The sequence below is a fragment of the Labeo rohita genome, chromosome 5, assembly GCF_022985175.1.
Source record: "Labeo rohita strain BAU-BD-2019 chromosome 5, IGBB_LRoh.1.0, whole genome shotgun sequence".
In the NCBI taxonomy this organism is placed as follows: Eukaryota; Metazoa; Chordata; class Actinopteri; order Cypriniformes; family Cyprinidae; genus Labeo; species Labeo rohita.
The window spans coordinates 8,331,231-8,348,775 of NC_066873.1; the positions used below are offsets into that span (position 1 = coordinate 8,331,231).

The 17,545-nt window shown below is 32.8% G+C and overlaps 1 protein-coding gene across 3 annotated transcripts; it reads right to left on the reverse strand.

The window, feature by feature from the left end:
• Positions 1-1,369: 1,369 nt before the first annotated feature.
• Positions 1,370-17,326, reverse strand: prune2 (prune homolog 2 with BCH domain). Of its 3 annotated transcripts, none has more exons than XM_051110352.1 (11): positions 17,293-17,326; positions 9,776-9,852; positions 9,321-9,521; positions 9,067-9,243; positions 6,823-6,925; positions 6,540-6,671; positions 5,754-5,840; positions 5,252-5,350; positions 4,752-4,790; positions 4,600-4,644; positions 1,370-3,505 (listed from the first exon to the last, which is right to left on the reverse strand). In XM_051110352.1, exons 2-11 carry the CDS (start codon positions 9,828-9,830, stop codon positions 3,478-3,480), a joined length of 966 nt encoding a protein of 321 aa, XP_050966309.1. In that variant the 5' UTR covers positions 9,831-9,852; positions 17,293-17,326; the 3' UTR covers positions 1,370-3,477. The 3 variants fall into 3 exon arrangements, with proteins under 3 accessions (XP_050966309.1, XP_050966307.1, XP_050966308.1); XM_051110350.1 differs by lacking the exon at positions 17,293-17,326 and adding an exon at positions 13,848-14,005; XM_051110351.1 differs by lacking the exon at positions 17,293-17,326 and adding an exon at positions 12,891-13,146.
• Positions 17,327-17,545: the final 219 nt, after the last annotated feature.

The following is a 17,545-nucleotide window of genomic DNA, read 5'->3' on the forward strand; positions in this document are numbered from 1 at the left end:
TTTGTAAAACATCACACAGTGGTGTGTGAGTTCATGACAGCTTTGATAAAGTAAAACTCCCTCACACCTTTAGTACTCATAAATCCCTATACAAGACCTTTACTACCACTGAACTTCACTGTGGGTACCAAGCAACACCAGAACATTTTGGATGCTTTTGGATCCGATATGATTAACTTGATCTCTTGAGACCAGGGTATGGATTCCCAGAAGTCGTAAATATGGGCCTTGGAAGAGGTTAAATGAGTTTATTGTGCTTTGGCTACAGTAGGTAATTCTAGTGGTGACAACAACCATCCATGTCATTTCTACAGGCTGTGTTGTACTCTGTGAGATAAAGTGTCAACATTTTTTATAGCTTTTGCTGACTCTGAGACACTAGCATGGTATTTCTCTGGCTATTTTTCTAGCAAAAATTCACTCATCACTAAATGAAAACTTAAAGTGAACACCTGATTATTTCAGGAGCCTTTTCACAAGTTCATTGTTTTTGAATGTCGGTGCTACTTCTGCTATATTTTCACACTTAAAACAATAATTTGGTATTCCTCATGTACCACTGCCCTCTTTTATGCTAAGAAATAAATCTCCTGACAGTTCTCTCCCAAGTGGTTCCACTGTGGTCAGCATTAAGTCTGAGTATGATTAAGTAGGCTATATAACACTTTTAATTGTCAGGAAATTACTTGCCTTTAAAGGTTTTGGTTTAATATACTTACCTGTTGATCAAAAATCACTTTGATAAAAAAATCTTATTTTCCTAAATAATTTTGATATTCTTCTTTGGTAATTGATCAAGCAGGCTTGTTGGAACGTTATATCTCCAAAGAACCCTAACATGTCATCTAAGTAAAGAGTAATTGCTGAATTTGTTAAGTTTTAGAGGAGGTGTACTCATTTATGCTGTGCACTGTAAATATATATAATATTATCTGCAATATAACTGTAATATTAAAATGGTATTCAACCAAATTTAATGATGCTTTGCACTGTTTACTAATCTAATTATAAAAGAATACCAGAGAAAATATTAATATCTGAGTGACAGTATCCATTATTTTTTTTCCATGTAGGTAATATGACTAAAATAAAATGGATTTTATCCATGAAATATTTCCCACAGATTAAAAAAAAAAAAAAAAAAAAAAAAAATCCAACTTTAATGACAGAAAACTTTCAAAGAGCTAGACAGTGTTTAAACATACAGTTTTGGAGTTTTGTAATTTTAAATTAATAAAATTAATACATTAATTTATAATATAAATTAATTTTTAAAAAATAAAATACAAATAAAATATGATTTTAGAAAGAAATATTTATCATAGGTATCAGAATATTACATAAAATAGCACCAATAGCACACAACTGATCAGATATATTTCATTTTATTGATTTACTCTGCAATATGACATACATCTCAATCTCAATATGCTCTGCTGGAGAAGGCCTCTGGATCAAAGTTCATCTATTCATATTGTTCAATAGAATTTCAGTCTAAAAGGATCATATATCAACAACCAGGTACACATGCAGTGATACAGTCACACATAATGTCTCTCAGATGTTCTCTCACACACACTTGCATGCTTAATTTGAATATTGTGCTTTACAGCAATCTTTTAAGTCCCTTTATTTTAGTTCCCAAACCTAGCAGGAAGAACTTGGCAGACCTAACAGCATGTAACACATAAACAATCACACTCCCACATACCCATGCACACCCTCACACACTGACACAAGAGGAGTTTAAAAGTAGACAGAGCAGTCACAATGAACGTGAAAACCTCTGAAACAGCATGCTCTTAGGATTTGACAGATCTTTGATTGTGGCAACTATTTTTGCTTTGTTTTTTGTTTTTTTACCTATTTATACATGGTAAACACTCAAAGAGACATCAAAGTTCTGAAACATCTAGGACTGATTTTAGTGCTGTGAGCACAAGAACATCTAATGCATCACTATGGCTTGATTCTTAAAGGTGAAGTGTGTCAACTCCAAACAGAATTGGAAAAATAAATTGATTACATTTACATTTCAGAAAAATGTGCAGTGCTTTCCTATCCAAACCTCACTGGTTGCTTGTTTTTTTCTAGCTCAAGTCAGTACATAAAATACCCATTTTTTGACATGAGTGCTCGCTTGGAAAATAGCACACCTTTTCACAAAAAGCTACAGGATTTGAGGTATGATTCAAGACTGTTGATTAACATTTAGAGAGAGTGATTACAATATTTTCAGAATAAAAATCACATTAATTTTCCCCATTAAAGAGTTGTAATATCTTCTAAAATACCATAAAGACATGTAAACCATTAAAGACAGACCAACTGCGAGCTACAAGGTTGTTGATCAATGCAGTATATGCTTTTGTAGAAGCCATAAGCTTCCATTATTTTGACTTTTCACATTATTTTTTGTCATGTTTAACAGTGGAGTTCCTGATGAAAATATGTATATGTATGTAAGTTTGTAAATGTCGTAATTACCCTTAGTTGGTTAAAGCTTGTTGATTTGGTTCATGTCTAATATCTTTAACAAAGACTTGAAATATGAGTGGATAAATTACTTCCATAACCAAGAAGGCTGAAAAATTGAGCAGGCACTGTTGCACTCTAGCACTGGGTTTCACAAATGTTCTCAAGCCGCCTGTTGTGGCAATATCCACTAATGTTCGAAAGGGATTGGCTGAGCCAGAGATGTACGAAACACTGTTTTGAAAGAGCCATAAAAGTCTACATTGTTCAGGAAGTCAACCTAAGCTCAAAGTAATAGAGAAAGCATTTTAGCATAACACACTTGACATTTAAGAACTACAAATGATTTCATCCCTGCTGATTTTGAACTGATACATGTAAAGTGATATGAGGTGTTGTTTAAATTTAAACCTGACTCATATTGTTTCTGACAATGGCAATAATTAACTAGTGCTCTATTTTCTGTTTCCCCAAGTCATCAATTTAGCTTGACAGGGTAGACAGTTTAGCATTAGTGCTAACAGGGTGTTACGCATTGTCTTTGTGTTGAGAATAACCTTGCATGCACTAATATTAATACAGAGCAGTTAAAGTGACAAGATTTTGCCCTTTGTACATGCTCCAATTAGAAAAAATACCTGACGGTAAAAATTATGAGCCTAAAGGGGAAAAGTATAACTTGATATTATTGCTAAAATGCCTCTCATGCATAATTCAAGTAACAAGAGAAACTTCTGCAAGACGATAAGAGACGAAGAATGATTCAAGCATTGCGCTGGTTTAAGCTACTGTTCTGTGAGAAGAATTATTACGTTTGAGGTGATTTGTGTTAAACAACATGTGGTGCTGCACTGTTCATCCCAGCACTGTGAGATACCAAAGCACAAAAATACCCTTTTCTCTTATTTTATGTGATTATTGCATCCACATCAGTGTGCAATCATTACAATTTGAAATACTCAGAACCTTTACAGACATACTTGCACCCACAGCCAACGGCTCTTATGAACTGCTTGCATTGGGTTGAGCTCTGATAAAAAAACAGAAAAGTTAATCATTATTAATAATTATATCACTATTTAGTATTATTTAAAAAAAAACTTGAATGTACTTTCTACATGTAACAGAATTCACAACACATTTTTCTTCTGTAATATGATGTATTTCCAGGTGAACTAAGACTTTAAAAAGTATTTTCTGCTCATCAAGGCTGCGTTTATTTGATTAAAAATACAAAACAAAAACAAAAAAAAAAAAAAAAAAAACTGTAAGATTGTGAAATATTATTGCAATATAAAATACTGGTTTTCTATTTAATATATGTTAAGATGTAATTTATTCATGTGATGCAAAGCTGAATTTGCAGCATCATTTCTATAGCCTTTATTCTATAGAAATTATTCTAACATGTTGATTTATTATCGGTCCTGGAAACCTATTAAAAGTCCTTTTTTTGGAACCTGTGATACTTTTTTGTTAGGATTCTTCGATGAATTAAATGTTAAAAAGAACAGCATTTATGTAAAATAGAAACCTTTTGTAACAATATACACTACTGTTTAAAGTTCTGTTTTATTCTGTTGTATTTGTTTTATTCTATTTCTATTTTATTCTACTTCTGTTATATTTTATTTCTATTTTGAATAAATGCTATTTACTTTTTATTCATCAAAGAATCCTAAAAAAATATCACAAGTTCCAAAAAACATATTAAGCAGCACAACAGTTTCAACACTGATAATTTATTCATTAAGAAATGACTGGATTTTGAAAAATTGTTGTTCTATAGATTTGCTGTGGATTATAGATGCTGAAGTTCATCACTAAGAGCATCTCACATTGTTGGATTATAGTCAACATTGTTTTATTATTATTATTATTATTATTATTATTATTGTCATTATTACTTCTTGGTGATGTCAGCAGAACATTAGAGTTTATGGAAAAATTCTAAAGATTTGGGTTGTTTTTTGTTTGTTTGTTTGTTTGTTTTTGAATAACATGCACTAATGAATCATGTTACATGAGGAACATGTAAAAATGGTTCGTTGTGATTTCATGTTGACTTTAAAAGCTGCTTATTATGCTGAAATGACTATTTACTTCATGATTAAGAAATCTTACATTGATTCTTGTGGAATCTCACTTCCTTGGAGAAAGCTGTTGATTCTTCATAAAGAAATGAAAAAGATATACATATTCATATAGCCAGAGCACTGCATTACAGTATGACATAAAAAGAGTCAAAGGTCTCAAACATCTTCTATAATACTCACTTAGAGCTCTCTGCTGTTTCCCGTAATTCCTCATCCAGTCTAGAGAAATTTAATATAAATGTAGAATATTTAAAACAATAAAAAAAAACACTTTACTCCAATTTTTTATTCAGAAATTATACAATTCAATAATTGTATTTACTTATACCTCACTTAAATATTTTAGATTATTGGGGTTTGGTAGATAATACAAGGCTGAACTCCTGGTGAAGCATATAAACCACAAACGTTGCTCTTCACCCCAGTGTTTTAAATGTCTGTTCCCATAGAAACGTGTCTTCACAGGTTTTAAATTACTGAGTCACAACTCCTGTACAGATTCTCATAAACACCTCTTCATCAGCCACAGCTGTCAGCGATCGTCTCGCTCTCTGGCAATTTATATGTGCAGCTGAACGGTGCCTTGGTGCTTCGCTGTTTACTCTTGTATTGCACAGAGCAGTGCCCAAAATAGATTACCCTACATTTATATATGTACATTAGTTAAAGATGTGGCTCACCTGATGATGCACTCAGGTATGTGGATGTACTCCATTGGAATGAGCTCCTCCAGTTCTGCTAAGCTGTTCACATACTTGATCTTACTGCTGAACTTTGAGCTGGAAAACATTTATAAATTAATTTAAATTAGTTTGTTTGTATAGGATACACTGTAAAAAACAATTTGCTGAGTCAACTTTTAGGTTCAGTCAACTCATAAAAAGTTTATTCAACTTGAAATGTTAAATTATACTAAGTGACAACTTAGATATTTGAGTTGATTCAACTTCAATTTTTAAGGCAGCAGGGTTACTTACACATGACAAATCTAAGTTTTTACTTAGTACAACTTAACATTTCAAGTTGACTAAACTTATTTGAGTTGACTGAACTTAAAATTTTAAGGCAGCAGGGTAACAAATTATTTTAAGTTGACTCAACAAATTGTGTTTTGTTTTTTACAGTGTAGATAGATAGATAGATAGATAGATAGATAGATAGATAGATAGATAGTCACCATACCTGATAAATGGTTTTGTGATGGCTAGAATTGTTCTAATGAACCATGATGGGTGAACAATGATGAAAGATTTTAAATTCTTTCTGAGCCTGAAAAAGAGTAAACAACAACATAAGTATTCATTAAAAAAAAAAAAAAATATATATATATATATATATATATATATACAGGGGTTGGACAGTGAAACTGAAACACCTGGGTTTAGACCACAATTAGTATGCCGTTTGGCCTCCTTTTGCAGCCAATACAGCATTATTTCATCTTGGGAATGACAAATACAAGTCCTGCACAGTAGCCAGAAGGATTTTGAGCCATTCCTTTCGCAGAACAGTGGCCAGGTCACTATGTGATGTTGGTGTATGAAAACATTTCCTGACTCGCTCCTCCAAAACACCCCAAAGTGGCTCAATAATATTCAGATCTGGTGACTGTGCAGGCCATGGGAGATGTTTAACTTTACTGTCATGTTCATCAAATCACTCTTGTCACCAGTCTTGCTGTGTGTATTGGTGCATTATCATCCTAATACACGGCACCACCTTCAGGGTACAATGTTTGAGCTATTGGGTGCACATAGTCAACCTTCACACTCTGCTCTTATTGGTGGAATGTGCGATCAGTAAAGACTGGCCACCAGGCTGCATAAATATAGCCATGAAACCTCCAACACTATATTGGCCAGTGTTTCAGTTTCATTGTCCAACCCCTGTATATATATATATATATATATATATATTGTATATATTGTGCATTGCACATACAGTATTTAACAGTAATATAATATATACCTCCTATCAATCATCTGGTAGCATCTCTTGAGCCAGTTGAGGCCAGGCATCCTCCGGTGTGGAGTTGCTCCATTAAGATACACAATCATGTAGTCCTCTGCTACCATGAGCTCTAGTGTACTGATAACATACCTGAGGAGCAATTAACATACACTTAGTAATTTATTTTTAAAGCAGCTAATATATCTATTTCAGGTCAGGATTAACATAGCCATATGTAATAATTTGACATCAAGTCAACTGACTGCCCCACAAAAATCATGTCATGTCTGACTGAACTCACAGGAAGAGGTTTTCCATGATCTCGTGATAGTCCTCCCTGTCACTGTCAGGGAGGAAACATGCAGCAAACACAATGATGGCATTTGCACCATTGCCATAGTAGCCTGTGGATAAAGAAAATAACGGTTTGGGAGGATCCCTGCAAAAAGTCACAGCAGTTTCATCATATAGAGTATACTTATTCAACACAATTTAAGTGCAGAATACAGGTTACTCTTGAGAAAAACAAGAGTGCTTAAATAATAACCTGAATAAAATATTTCACATAACAGATGCTTACATATCATCCACAAGAGAAAATAATAGTTGAATTTATAAAAATGACCCCATTCAAAAGTTTACATACACTTGATTCTTAATACTGTGTTGTTACCTGAATGATGCACAGCTGCGTGTTTTTGTTTAGTGATAGTTGTTCATGAGTCCCTTGTTTGACCTGGACAGTTAAACCGCCCACTGTTCTTCAGAAAAATCCTCCAGGTCCCTTTGGTTTTCCAGCATTTTTGTGTATTTGAACCCTTTCCAACAATGGCTGTATGGTTTTGAGATCCATCTGTTCACACTAGTACATAAGGTTCAATGCATTAAGAGAGGGGGGTGAAAACTTTTGCACAGAATGGAGATGTGTAATTTTTTTTTAGATTTTGCCTAAATATCATATATATATATATTTTCATTTAGTACTGCCCATCAGAGGCTACAGCAGATACCTACATGTTTCTCAGAAAACAAAATAAGTTAAATTTACTGATCTTCAAATTCAATAAGTTGAATTTAGTGAGTGTTTGAACCTTCTGTGATATTTACATATGAGTCCCTCAGTTGTCCCCAGTGTGAAAAGATGAATCTCAAAATCATACAGTCATTGTTCAAAACAAGAGACTCATGAACAAAAACAAAACAAAACAAAAAAAACAACAACAAAAAACACACACAGCTGTGGATCATTCAGGCAAGAATACACTATTAAGAATCAAGGGGATGTAAACTTTTGAATGGGGTCATTTTTGTAAATTCAGCCATTATTTTCTCTTGTGGACTATATGTAAACATCTTTTATGTGAAATATCTTATTCAGGTCAGTACTAAATAAACAATAACATTTTGTATGATCTCTCTTATTGCGGTAAAATTAACATTTTGCAGATTCTGAAAGGGGGATGTAAACTTTTGACTTCAACTGCTACTTGTGGGCAACATAGTATTAATTAAAAAAAGGCCTCTTAAATGTACTTTCCTGTTCCCAAAAAGAGTATGTTTCTTAACAGACTTGTTTTTTAACTGTAGCAATATATAAGTAATATATAAGTTAATATATTTCAAATGTACTAAATTGCATCTTCATCATTATAAATGTGTAATTACAGATATTTTTTAATACATAACATACATGTTTTAACACATATTAAAGTATATTTTGTATGTGATAAATGCTTGGAAATGCATTTGACAGTACAGTAAATAATCATTAATTAACAAAATTCTAAATGATTTACATTTATTCATTCAGAAATGCTTTTATCCAAGTGAAGAATACAATAAGCGATTTATCATAAGGAAACAGTAACATGAGAAGTGTTAGCAGTACAAAGTTACATTTAAAGATGTGCTTAAGTCCTACTTAAATAGATCAAAAAAGCACATTTAAGTTCAGCTAATTGAATTTAATATAAATTGAAACTATAATAATTTTCATTTAATTGTAAATAATACAATTAGGTGTCTGAAAACATTATGTTCAGTTCGCACTTACATACATTATTTTACATTGTGTTATAAATATTTTATAAATATGTTGTTTCTGTAATAAGTTCTCTTTTTTAAAGCTAAAATGCTAAAATCACATGTACAATGCACTTACAATGAAAACATATTGGGCAAGTGTGCAGAGCCACAAATAGACCACAAAGTGTAACCACTTTACCATAACTTTTAAGTCAAATTGAGCCATAACGTTTACACATTACACATTAATATAAAACTGATTTAGAATTGCTTACCAATCTTCTCTCTGCAAATAATCCTCAAATTGATGATTTAGGCATTACAGGTCACATATCAAACATGTTATTAAAAATCCATGTAAGACCCTCAACAAAAATTGGAGCTTCACATTTTTACTTTTAAATACTCCATTGTAGTTAGACTTCTTCCCTTAGACTTCTACACACATTTCTCATTTGTCTGTGCTAACCACTCGTCTCTTTACTTTTACTTTTTTTTTTTTAATATTGCTTTGGCATACCTCCATGGGATACGACTTTTTGGTATGGTTCAATGCTCTTCATGTTGATGCGGTGCTCTTGCTCTCCAATGATGACGGTTCTCCAGAGTTTGGAATCCTGCCGCTCCTCCTGAGCACTGTATGTGGGAATGGGTTCAACTGTTTCTTTTACAGAATCTCTCTGGGATGCTTGAGGCTCTGAAAAAATATTGCGTGCCAAGATGTTAGTAATCTCTTTAATATTAAACAATTGTTTACCAGAGTTCACATCCCACCTTCCCAGTCTATTTCATGGTCGGTATAATCTGCTTCATCAGGTGTGTCCAGATCATCCACATTAATGTCGAGGTCATCTGGTGTGTCGAACAGGTCATCCTCACTTTGGTCCAATGATAGACTTATACGAGGAGCCGACAGCTTCTTCCTCTGAGAGGCTCCGCCCCCTTGGCCCTGCAGGGGCAGGGATGTGGGTGGAGCTAGTGGAATTCAACAGACAATCAATAAACATTTACAAAATGATGCATCTATTCATCATAGTATTTTAGATTGCTTCATTTCAATATTGCTCCAGGGCTGACAAGAATTCAGGAATGTATCCAACTTGAGTAAATCATGTTAAGTCTAACAAGACTTACAAGAGAATGTTACTTTACACCTCTGATTCATAACAGTTACACTGATATTAATAGTTATGGCATATTCTAGAAGTGTCAGTTTGTGTCATTCTCACCTGGTCTACCCTCTGCCCCCTCAAAACTCATCTTGCGTTCATGAGTCTGGTCCATCCCCACATCGCCAGAAAGGGAACTATGAGAAACAAACATATAACCATCATCATCATCATCATCATCACTCAGATCTTTCTGTCGGACATAATAGGGACCATTATTATTATTATTATTATTATTATTATTATTATTATTATTAGTACTGCAATACTTTCTACGAAGCCCGTATTTCTAATATATTTTAAGGGTAGTCTTAAGGCATTATAATGAATGCATAACGCCTTATAAAAAACATATAATATGTAGTATCACCTCATGATATTGATGATAATGATAATAATAATAATAATAATAATAATAACAAACAGCTATAAGATCAGGTAACTGATCAGATGAATGTGTAATATGAAACATTTGCTTTGAACTATTTTTATTGTAATATCAGTTTGATTATTTTGATGGTACCCCAAAAGACAAACTGATTATAAGTAACTTAGTAAGAAAAAAATGAAGTAGATTTAATATGGTGTTCATTTTGTGTTATAAATAATCATACTCTTAAAAGTTATAACCTCAAGTACGTAAGTATTACAGTTTTTCTCGATTGCTAAAACACTATAACCAGTCTTTTGAACTAAAATTTCAAAACCATAATGCCATTTTTCAAAAAGCACACCCATTTCCCTGAACTATTCCCCTGCTTTAACACATGAGTCAGATTTGGTGAACTGTTACTGCAAAACTCTACACACAAATCCCTACAATTCTCAGTGCTTACACCATGTGGTCATTTAGAAAGCACTAGCATTCAATATTGTTCACTCAAGTCTGCAAAGTTGGAGCTCAGTTAGCACACAATTACCCAAGTGGAAACACTAGGAGTCAAAATTTATCACACACCAATAGAACCTTCGATGGAGATAAAAGGGCCAAAGTCAGTTTATAGTTTGGTGCATTTCTCAGATTACAAATGAAATTCTCAAAACTACTTGTTCAACCTGCACACCATCTAGTCACTTGTGCACGTCATAAAATGTTTCTCTCTTTTTTTTTTTAACAAGTTGTGTTTGCTTTGGTACGTTCATGCAACTGATTATGCAACTGATTTGTCTGCGGTTTCCTACATTATCAGTTCCTGTCATGTTGCGCAAAATGTATTACATGTATGTAGTTCTCTGTGCTATAGTCTTACCCCTTAAAACATCAAGGCATTAGCTCATCGTATATGTCTTTACAGTAAATGCAAAATTTTTGATCTAGTTGTCATAAACTGTCAAGCATATTCCACACATTTCTATTAGACTTTTTGTAAATTTGCCATGAATTAAGTGAATATTGACTTTCACTAATGTAGAGACTACAGATCAACCAATGATAAAGCAGTTCTCTGAAATAGCTCAAAGGTACATCTCAACATCTCATGAACCTTCAGTTGGAAAGCATATATAAACTTTCTAATTTATATTTCTGCCTTTGCCCATATTTCTTTTTCTTTTCTATTTCACAATGACTTTGTAATGTATTTTCTTTTTTTTTATTATTATTATTATTATTTTTATCTTGATATTTTTTGTCAGACCACTAGTAAAAGTGTAACTGTGAATTCAGTCTTTTTCAATCAATATCCGACATACAATAATGAGTTATTTCGAAGAGGAAGAGTAGGAGGTAAAAGAGGAAGAGGAGGAGAAGGAGGAGGATGACGACAACAAATGGAAGAGAAATATAGGAAGGGCAAGGGCAAGAAAACAAGCAGTCTCATATATTTTATATATGTGTAAAACTGTGTTGTAGTGTGTGTGTATTTTTGAGGGTTTGTGAGTCATGTCTAAGAGCAAAGTTGTTTTTTTTTTCAGCAAGATTGAGTTGTTTTGAGTGGAGAGCTTCATTTTGACCTGAATATAGTAAGTTCGGGGAATTGAGTTAGAAGTTACGGATTTGTGTTTAGAGTTTCGCAAAAAAAGAGGCATAATTTCAAGAAATGTGTTTAAGCAATTGAGAAAAACTGTAAAATATATTATAATTGTTGTTATGATTATTCATGACATGATATAACATACTAGAAGGTTTTTTATAATGCATTATGCATTCATTATAATGCCTTAAGAATACCCTTATAATGTGTTATAAATTCGTGCTTCATAGAAAGTGTTACCAAAGATATTAACAACAATAACTCTTTTGAATAATAATAAATTATGGAGTACTTTCATGAATAATTTCTAGTCTAGTTAAACATGCTTTATGAGCAATTCATTTAAAAAGAAAAACAACAGCATTATTATTATTATTATTATTATTATTATTAATTATAGAGCATATTCATATTGGCCTTTAGTCAATGATATACTAAAAAAAATATTAACAACAACTATTTGGAATAATAATAAATTATAGTGTACTATACAGAATTAGTTTCAGAAGTAGACTTCTAGTTCAATGTGAAATTACGTTTTGAATAAAAAATACTTTCATATTAAATTGATCAAAAGTGATGATGACATTTATAATGTTACAAAATATTTATATTTCAAATAAATGTTGTTCTTCTGAACTTTCTATTCATCAAAGAATCCTGAAAAAAAATATACTCAGCTGTTTTCAACATAATAATAATAATAATAATAAATGTTTTTAAGCAGCAAATCAGAATATTATAATGATTTCAGAAGTAATGGTGCAAAAAAATCAGCTTTGAAACCACAGGAATATATTACATTTTAAAATATATTCAGAAGAAGCAGAAGAAATTTATTTTAAAAACATTGAAAATCTTACTGTTCAATAATTTTTGACTGGTAGTATAGGCCTTTAGTCAAAGGTACCGAAAAATATTAACAACAATAACTATTTGGAATAATAATAAATTACTTTCTATTAAATTACTTTCATAACTAGACTTCTAGTTAAACATGCTTTAGAAACATAATTAAAAAAAAAATAACATCAGCAATAATAATAATAATAATAGTACATTGTGGATTACTTTCACATAAACATCTAGTCAATAACAACAGCAGCAGAAACAACAACAACAACAACAATACTACTACTACTACTAATAATAATAAACAATCCCACCCATGTTAAAATTAGAACTACAAAACAAGGACTCACAGAAAAAAGCTGTTTCAAATGAGTTTCAAGCAGAGTAGTTGTACTTAACACTGTGAATCCGGATATTTTGCAGCCTTCAGTATGTTGTAATATCAGTCTTGCATTTGCTGCAGCTGCAGTACGCAACAAACTAACTGTCAGCAAAAAAAAAATGTAGTCTGTATAATCTTATCTGCTCTAAAAATCTATCCAGACCATTTCTTTAACATCCCTATTTGGAATTTAGGAGTGTGAATTCATGTGTGAATGTATGCATACACACACACACACACACACAGAGAGAGCCACGTGAGAAGGGAAGCCTGTTTCGCGGGAGTGTCTATAATAAGCTGCCAGATGGTTGCTAGTTCTCAAACAGAGAATGTGTGTTGATGGAGAGAAAGAGAGTGGGTGAGGGTGAAAGTGGAAAGGTCTGTTGCTCTCTCCCTCCATAAAGACATTGGATTAATCCATCCATCCATCCATCCATCCAACCTCCACAGCAGGAAACAGGAAAAGTGGACGGGCATTATGTCATCATCATCAGCCCCTTTCTTTTTTGCTCTCTCTCCTCTCTTCTTTGTGAATCACTCTTCCGCCTCAGTGTCCACACACATTCGCATTTACAAACACACAATCGCACACACATAGGCAAATAAATAAGGCATACATGCAGAGCCACTAATTTGAATAATGACCAAAGCAGGTCAGCTGTGCATATAGCCTGAAACCTTATTACGATAAAACATGTGCCTGTGTTCAACATGACAAACACTCATTTACGATCCATACTCAAACAAAAGCAGCTGCCCGTGTCTTGCATCATAGAGGATGCTGATGCTAAACCTCTTCCGCTACCAAAGATGCATCACAAACAAATACCCATCCCTCCCTCTTTCCCTCCCATCTCAGTGCAGGTTTTCAAATAACAACATGCCTTCCTTCATCCCCTGATAGAAATACTCATGGTGCACTCACCACCGCGGCTGAGGCACAGTTCTGTTTCCTGCCTTGGGTTTCAGATCATGGATGTGTGCCTGTATCTCTCAGCGTCAGGGATGCTCGGCTCACCCACTGCCGAGAGCCTCCACCATTTTGTGGTCATGTGACCCTGTCAAGCACCAAATAAGGGCGTGAGGCTGTTCTCTCCACCCTGAGCTGGAGATACAAATGAGTGAGACTCAGCAGCAGCACTGCTGTGAGGATAAGTGAAGCTGATGAGTCTGACTGCACAGGTGAACTGTGAGTGAGTCCGACTGTGCAGATGAGTACAGAAACATGAATGAGTCTGGGAGGTTTTCCAAGAGCCCATTAGAGCAGCTGCTGAGTCATCAGCAAGAGAGTTCATTAAATAAACTGAAGCCCTTAAAACTGAATGTCCCTTTTGAAAAATACTGTAAGTACACTTTTAGAATATATTTAAAACAATATACTTAGGTGCATACTTAATGTAATGTTTTGTAGACACTTAAAATGCAGTTAAATGACAACATATATTTTATATTAAATGCAAATAGCTGAACTTTTTTTTTTGGCACACTTAAGAAGGACTTATGTACATATCACTACATGCAATTTCATAGTTTAATTGTCTTTGAAATATGAAAAGCGTACTGTGAATGTAGTGACAAGTATTTATGGTAAACTAAAATATATTTAATGTCATTTCTATTGAGACTTGTTGCATTGTATTTACATATATATTGCAGTTTAGTACTATTATTACTATTATTACAGTTTACTACCACCACATATGCTTTAGTTTAGTGTGTGTGTGTGTGCGTGTTTTTGTGACATATCAGGACACAAATTTGTATAATGACATAGGTATGACATAGGTATTACAAGGAGAGGGTGACTTATGAGGACATTGCCCCGTGTCCCTACTTTTTAAAAGGCTTATAAATCATACAGAATGAGTTTACTGAGAAAGTAAAAATGTGCACAGTTTCCTGTGAGGGCTAGGTTTAGGTGTAGGGCGATTATATGAAAATACAGTTTGTACAGTATAAAAACCATTACACCTATGGAATGTCCCCACAATTCACAAAGACAAACCTGTGTGTGTGTGTGTGTGTATCTCACAAACCCTGCCATGTCAGTTTCATATTCATATATGCATACTGAGATGACACTACTTTTAGGAGTATTTTTATGTTTTCATCACAAATTCTTATTCACATAATGTGAAAAAATATTATTACGGTCACTGTATTGTGAAAAAATCGCTATGAATTATAAATAATATAATTGATATTATTATTATTATTATTGTTGTAATTTTTTTACATCATGGCAGTATTTGTAGTAAATTAACCATTATGCCTGTACAGGATAAATCAAACATTAACTAGAATGACATTGTATGTTAAGGTTAATGTTAATAAAAAAATATAAGGGAAAGTGTATATTATGATGCTTTCCATGTCATGTTTTCCACTACTACAGTTCTACAGTATTACAGTGTAGCTACTCATTAAAATTATATTCCATGTAGTATCTAAATTAAAATGAGGTCCATTCTGTATATGTACATACTCAAATTTACAGAATTGGTGCAAACTGCTGTACCACAAAGAAAAAAACACATTTAAAAAGTATTTAAGCATTCAAATCTTAGATGTTCACTAAGATCATTCTATTATCTATTGAAACCCATAATAATATTTAAAATATCAGTAAGCTTAATGTATATAAAGTCACCAAATTTATTGGGTACTTGCAAGTGGCTGTCTGAAACCCTAACCCTTACATTTCAACTTCTGGAAATGATACTGAAATAATTTTTACATTTTACTCCACTGTAGTTTTTAAAAATGTCCTTTTGATTTTTAAAAAAGTAAAGTTCAATATATATATATATATATATATATATATATATAATTATTATTATTATTATTATTATTGTATATTTTCTTTGTAAATCATGAAACTTTCTGTAAAAAAAAAAAAAAAATCCTGTATTTTCATGTCACTAACAAAACAGTGTATGTTTTAGTCCACTGGCTGACACTGATTTTAACTACACCCCTACATTTATGATCAGGAAATATTTATGTAGATAGGTCCAATCATTTTGAGCTAAATGTGTTCGAAAGTCTAAAAATCTGTAAAGAATGTCACAAAACACATTTTTTTCTGCAATTAAGAAAACTTTTTTGGGTGTAATTTCATAACATTTATTTCTTATGTGTACAACTGTTCAGAACTGTGCTAACCATGTGCTGATTAGCATCTTTGGGCTGGGCTCAAAGGGTCTAAAATTGTCACTACCATAACAGTCACAACTGAAACGTGGTGAAGTCGTTTTTTAGGGTGTCATTCCAAAAAGTTTAGTTTTGTGTACAGCTGTTCAGAACTGCGCTAGGTATCTATGTACTGATTACAATCTTTGAGCTGGGCTCAAAAGTATCTAAAGTTGTAAGTAACAGTCACGAAAAATGTCATCATTGTTGCGGTAGTGACAAAAGGGAACACACAATCCTTTATTTGGGGCAAAATTTTACTACAGTTTTGTACATTTTTAGTATGTTTTAGTGGTGTTTTAGTATGTGAGTGACAATTCTGTAATGTGATGTGGTCGCCACTAAAACATTACTGTCACTATCGAAAATATGCAATCACGAACAAATAATGGGATGTTTTGTCAAAAATAAAATATGTTGAACTATCAACTAAGATGTTATGATAGTATTTGGTTCAATGTATATTCAAAATAATGAATCCTTAACTTTTACAAAGAAAGATTGGATACAAAATTCAACAAACCTCATAAATTATATTTGAAATATCATGACAATTGTAATTGTTATTGATTTACCTGTGACCTTTTTAATAAAATATCTATATCTATATCTATCTATCTATCTATCTATCTATATATATATATATATATTTACAAGGATGATTAATACATCAATATGAATACAAATATGAATACATCAATATAACCTTCTTATTAAATTATATGTTACTGTGTTTTTTGGTAGAGAGTTGGTTTTGGAGATTTAGAGAGAGGAAAAATTCTGTAAAACTTTCTGAAAATTAAATATGAGAATTAATTGCACAATTACTAGAAATGTGTACCTTGGATATTATACAATTTGCATACATACAACATTTTGTGGAAAAATGGAAAAAAGACACATTATTTTCACTCTGACCAATTTGGACCAACTTTGTAGTACAATAATGTGGTCGCTATGCTTTATACTGTAAATAGAGCTTTGTGCTCTCAGGTGATCATTCGCTTGATCACCCGTAAATATTCACTATGTTGTATTCATGAAAGAGATTAGCGATTACACCTGAAACCACAAGGTTAAATGTACTCAAACCTATTACTGTTATGATTTGTCATGTTCTATGATTTAAGATCCCCACAGTGTTGAGAGAGAACCATGTTGTGTGTTCAGCTACTCACCAGCTTTCTGTTGCAAGTTTCTTGTAAGTGGTAAAGGAAGCAATGGGAGGTGCTTTATGACCTCTTACTCAGAAACTGTTTGGTCCAATGTTCATCACTACGGCAACTCTGCCACACCTGACATAACTAAGTGTAAAGTTATAAATCACAGCTGGAGTTACAGATTCACTCTTTAGTTCTGTTGAACAAACTCAAGCACTCAAAAACACACATGCACACATTTTGAATGCTTTTTTCGGATTCACAGTTAAAA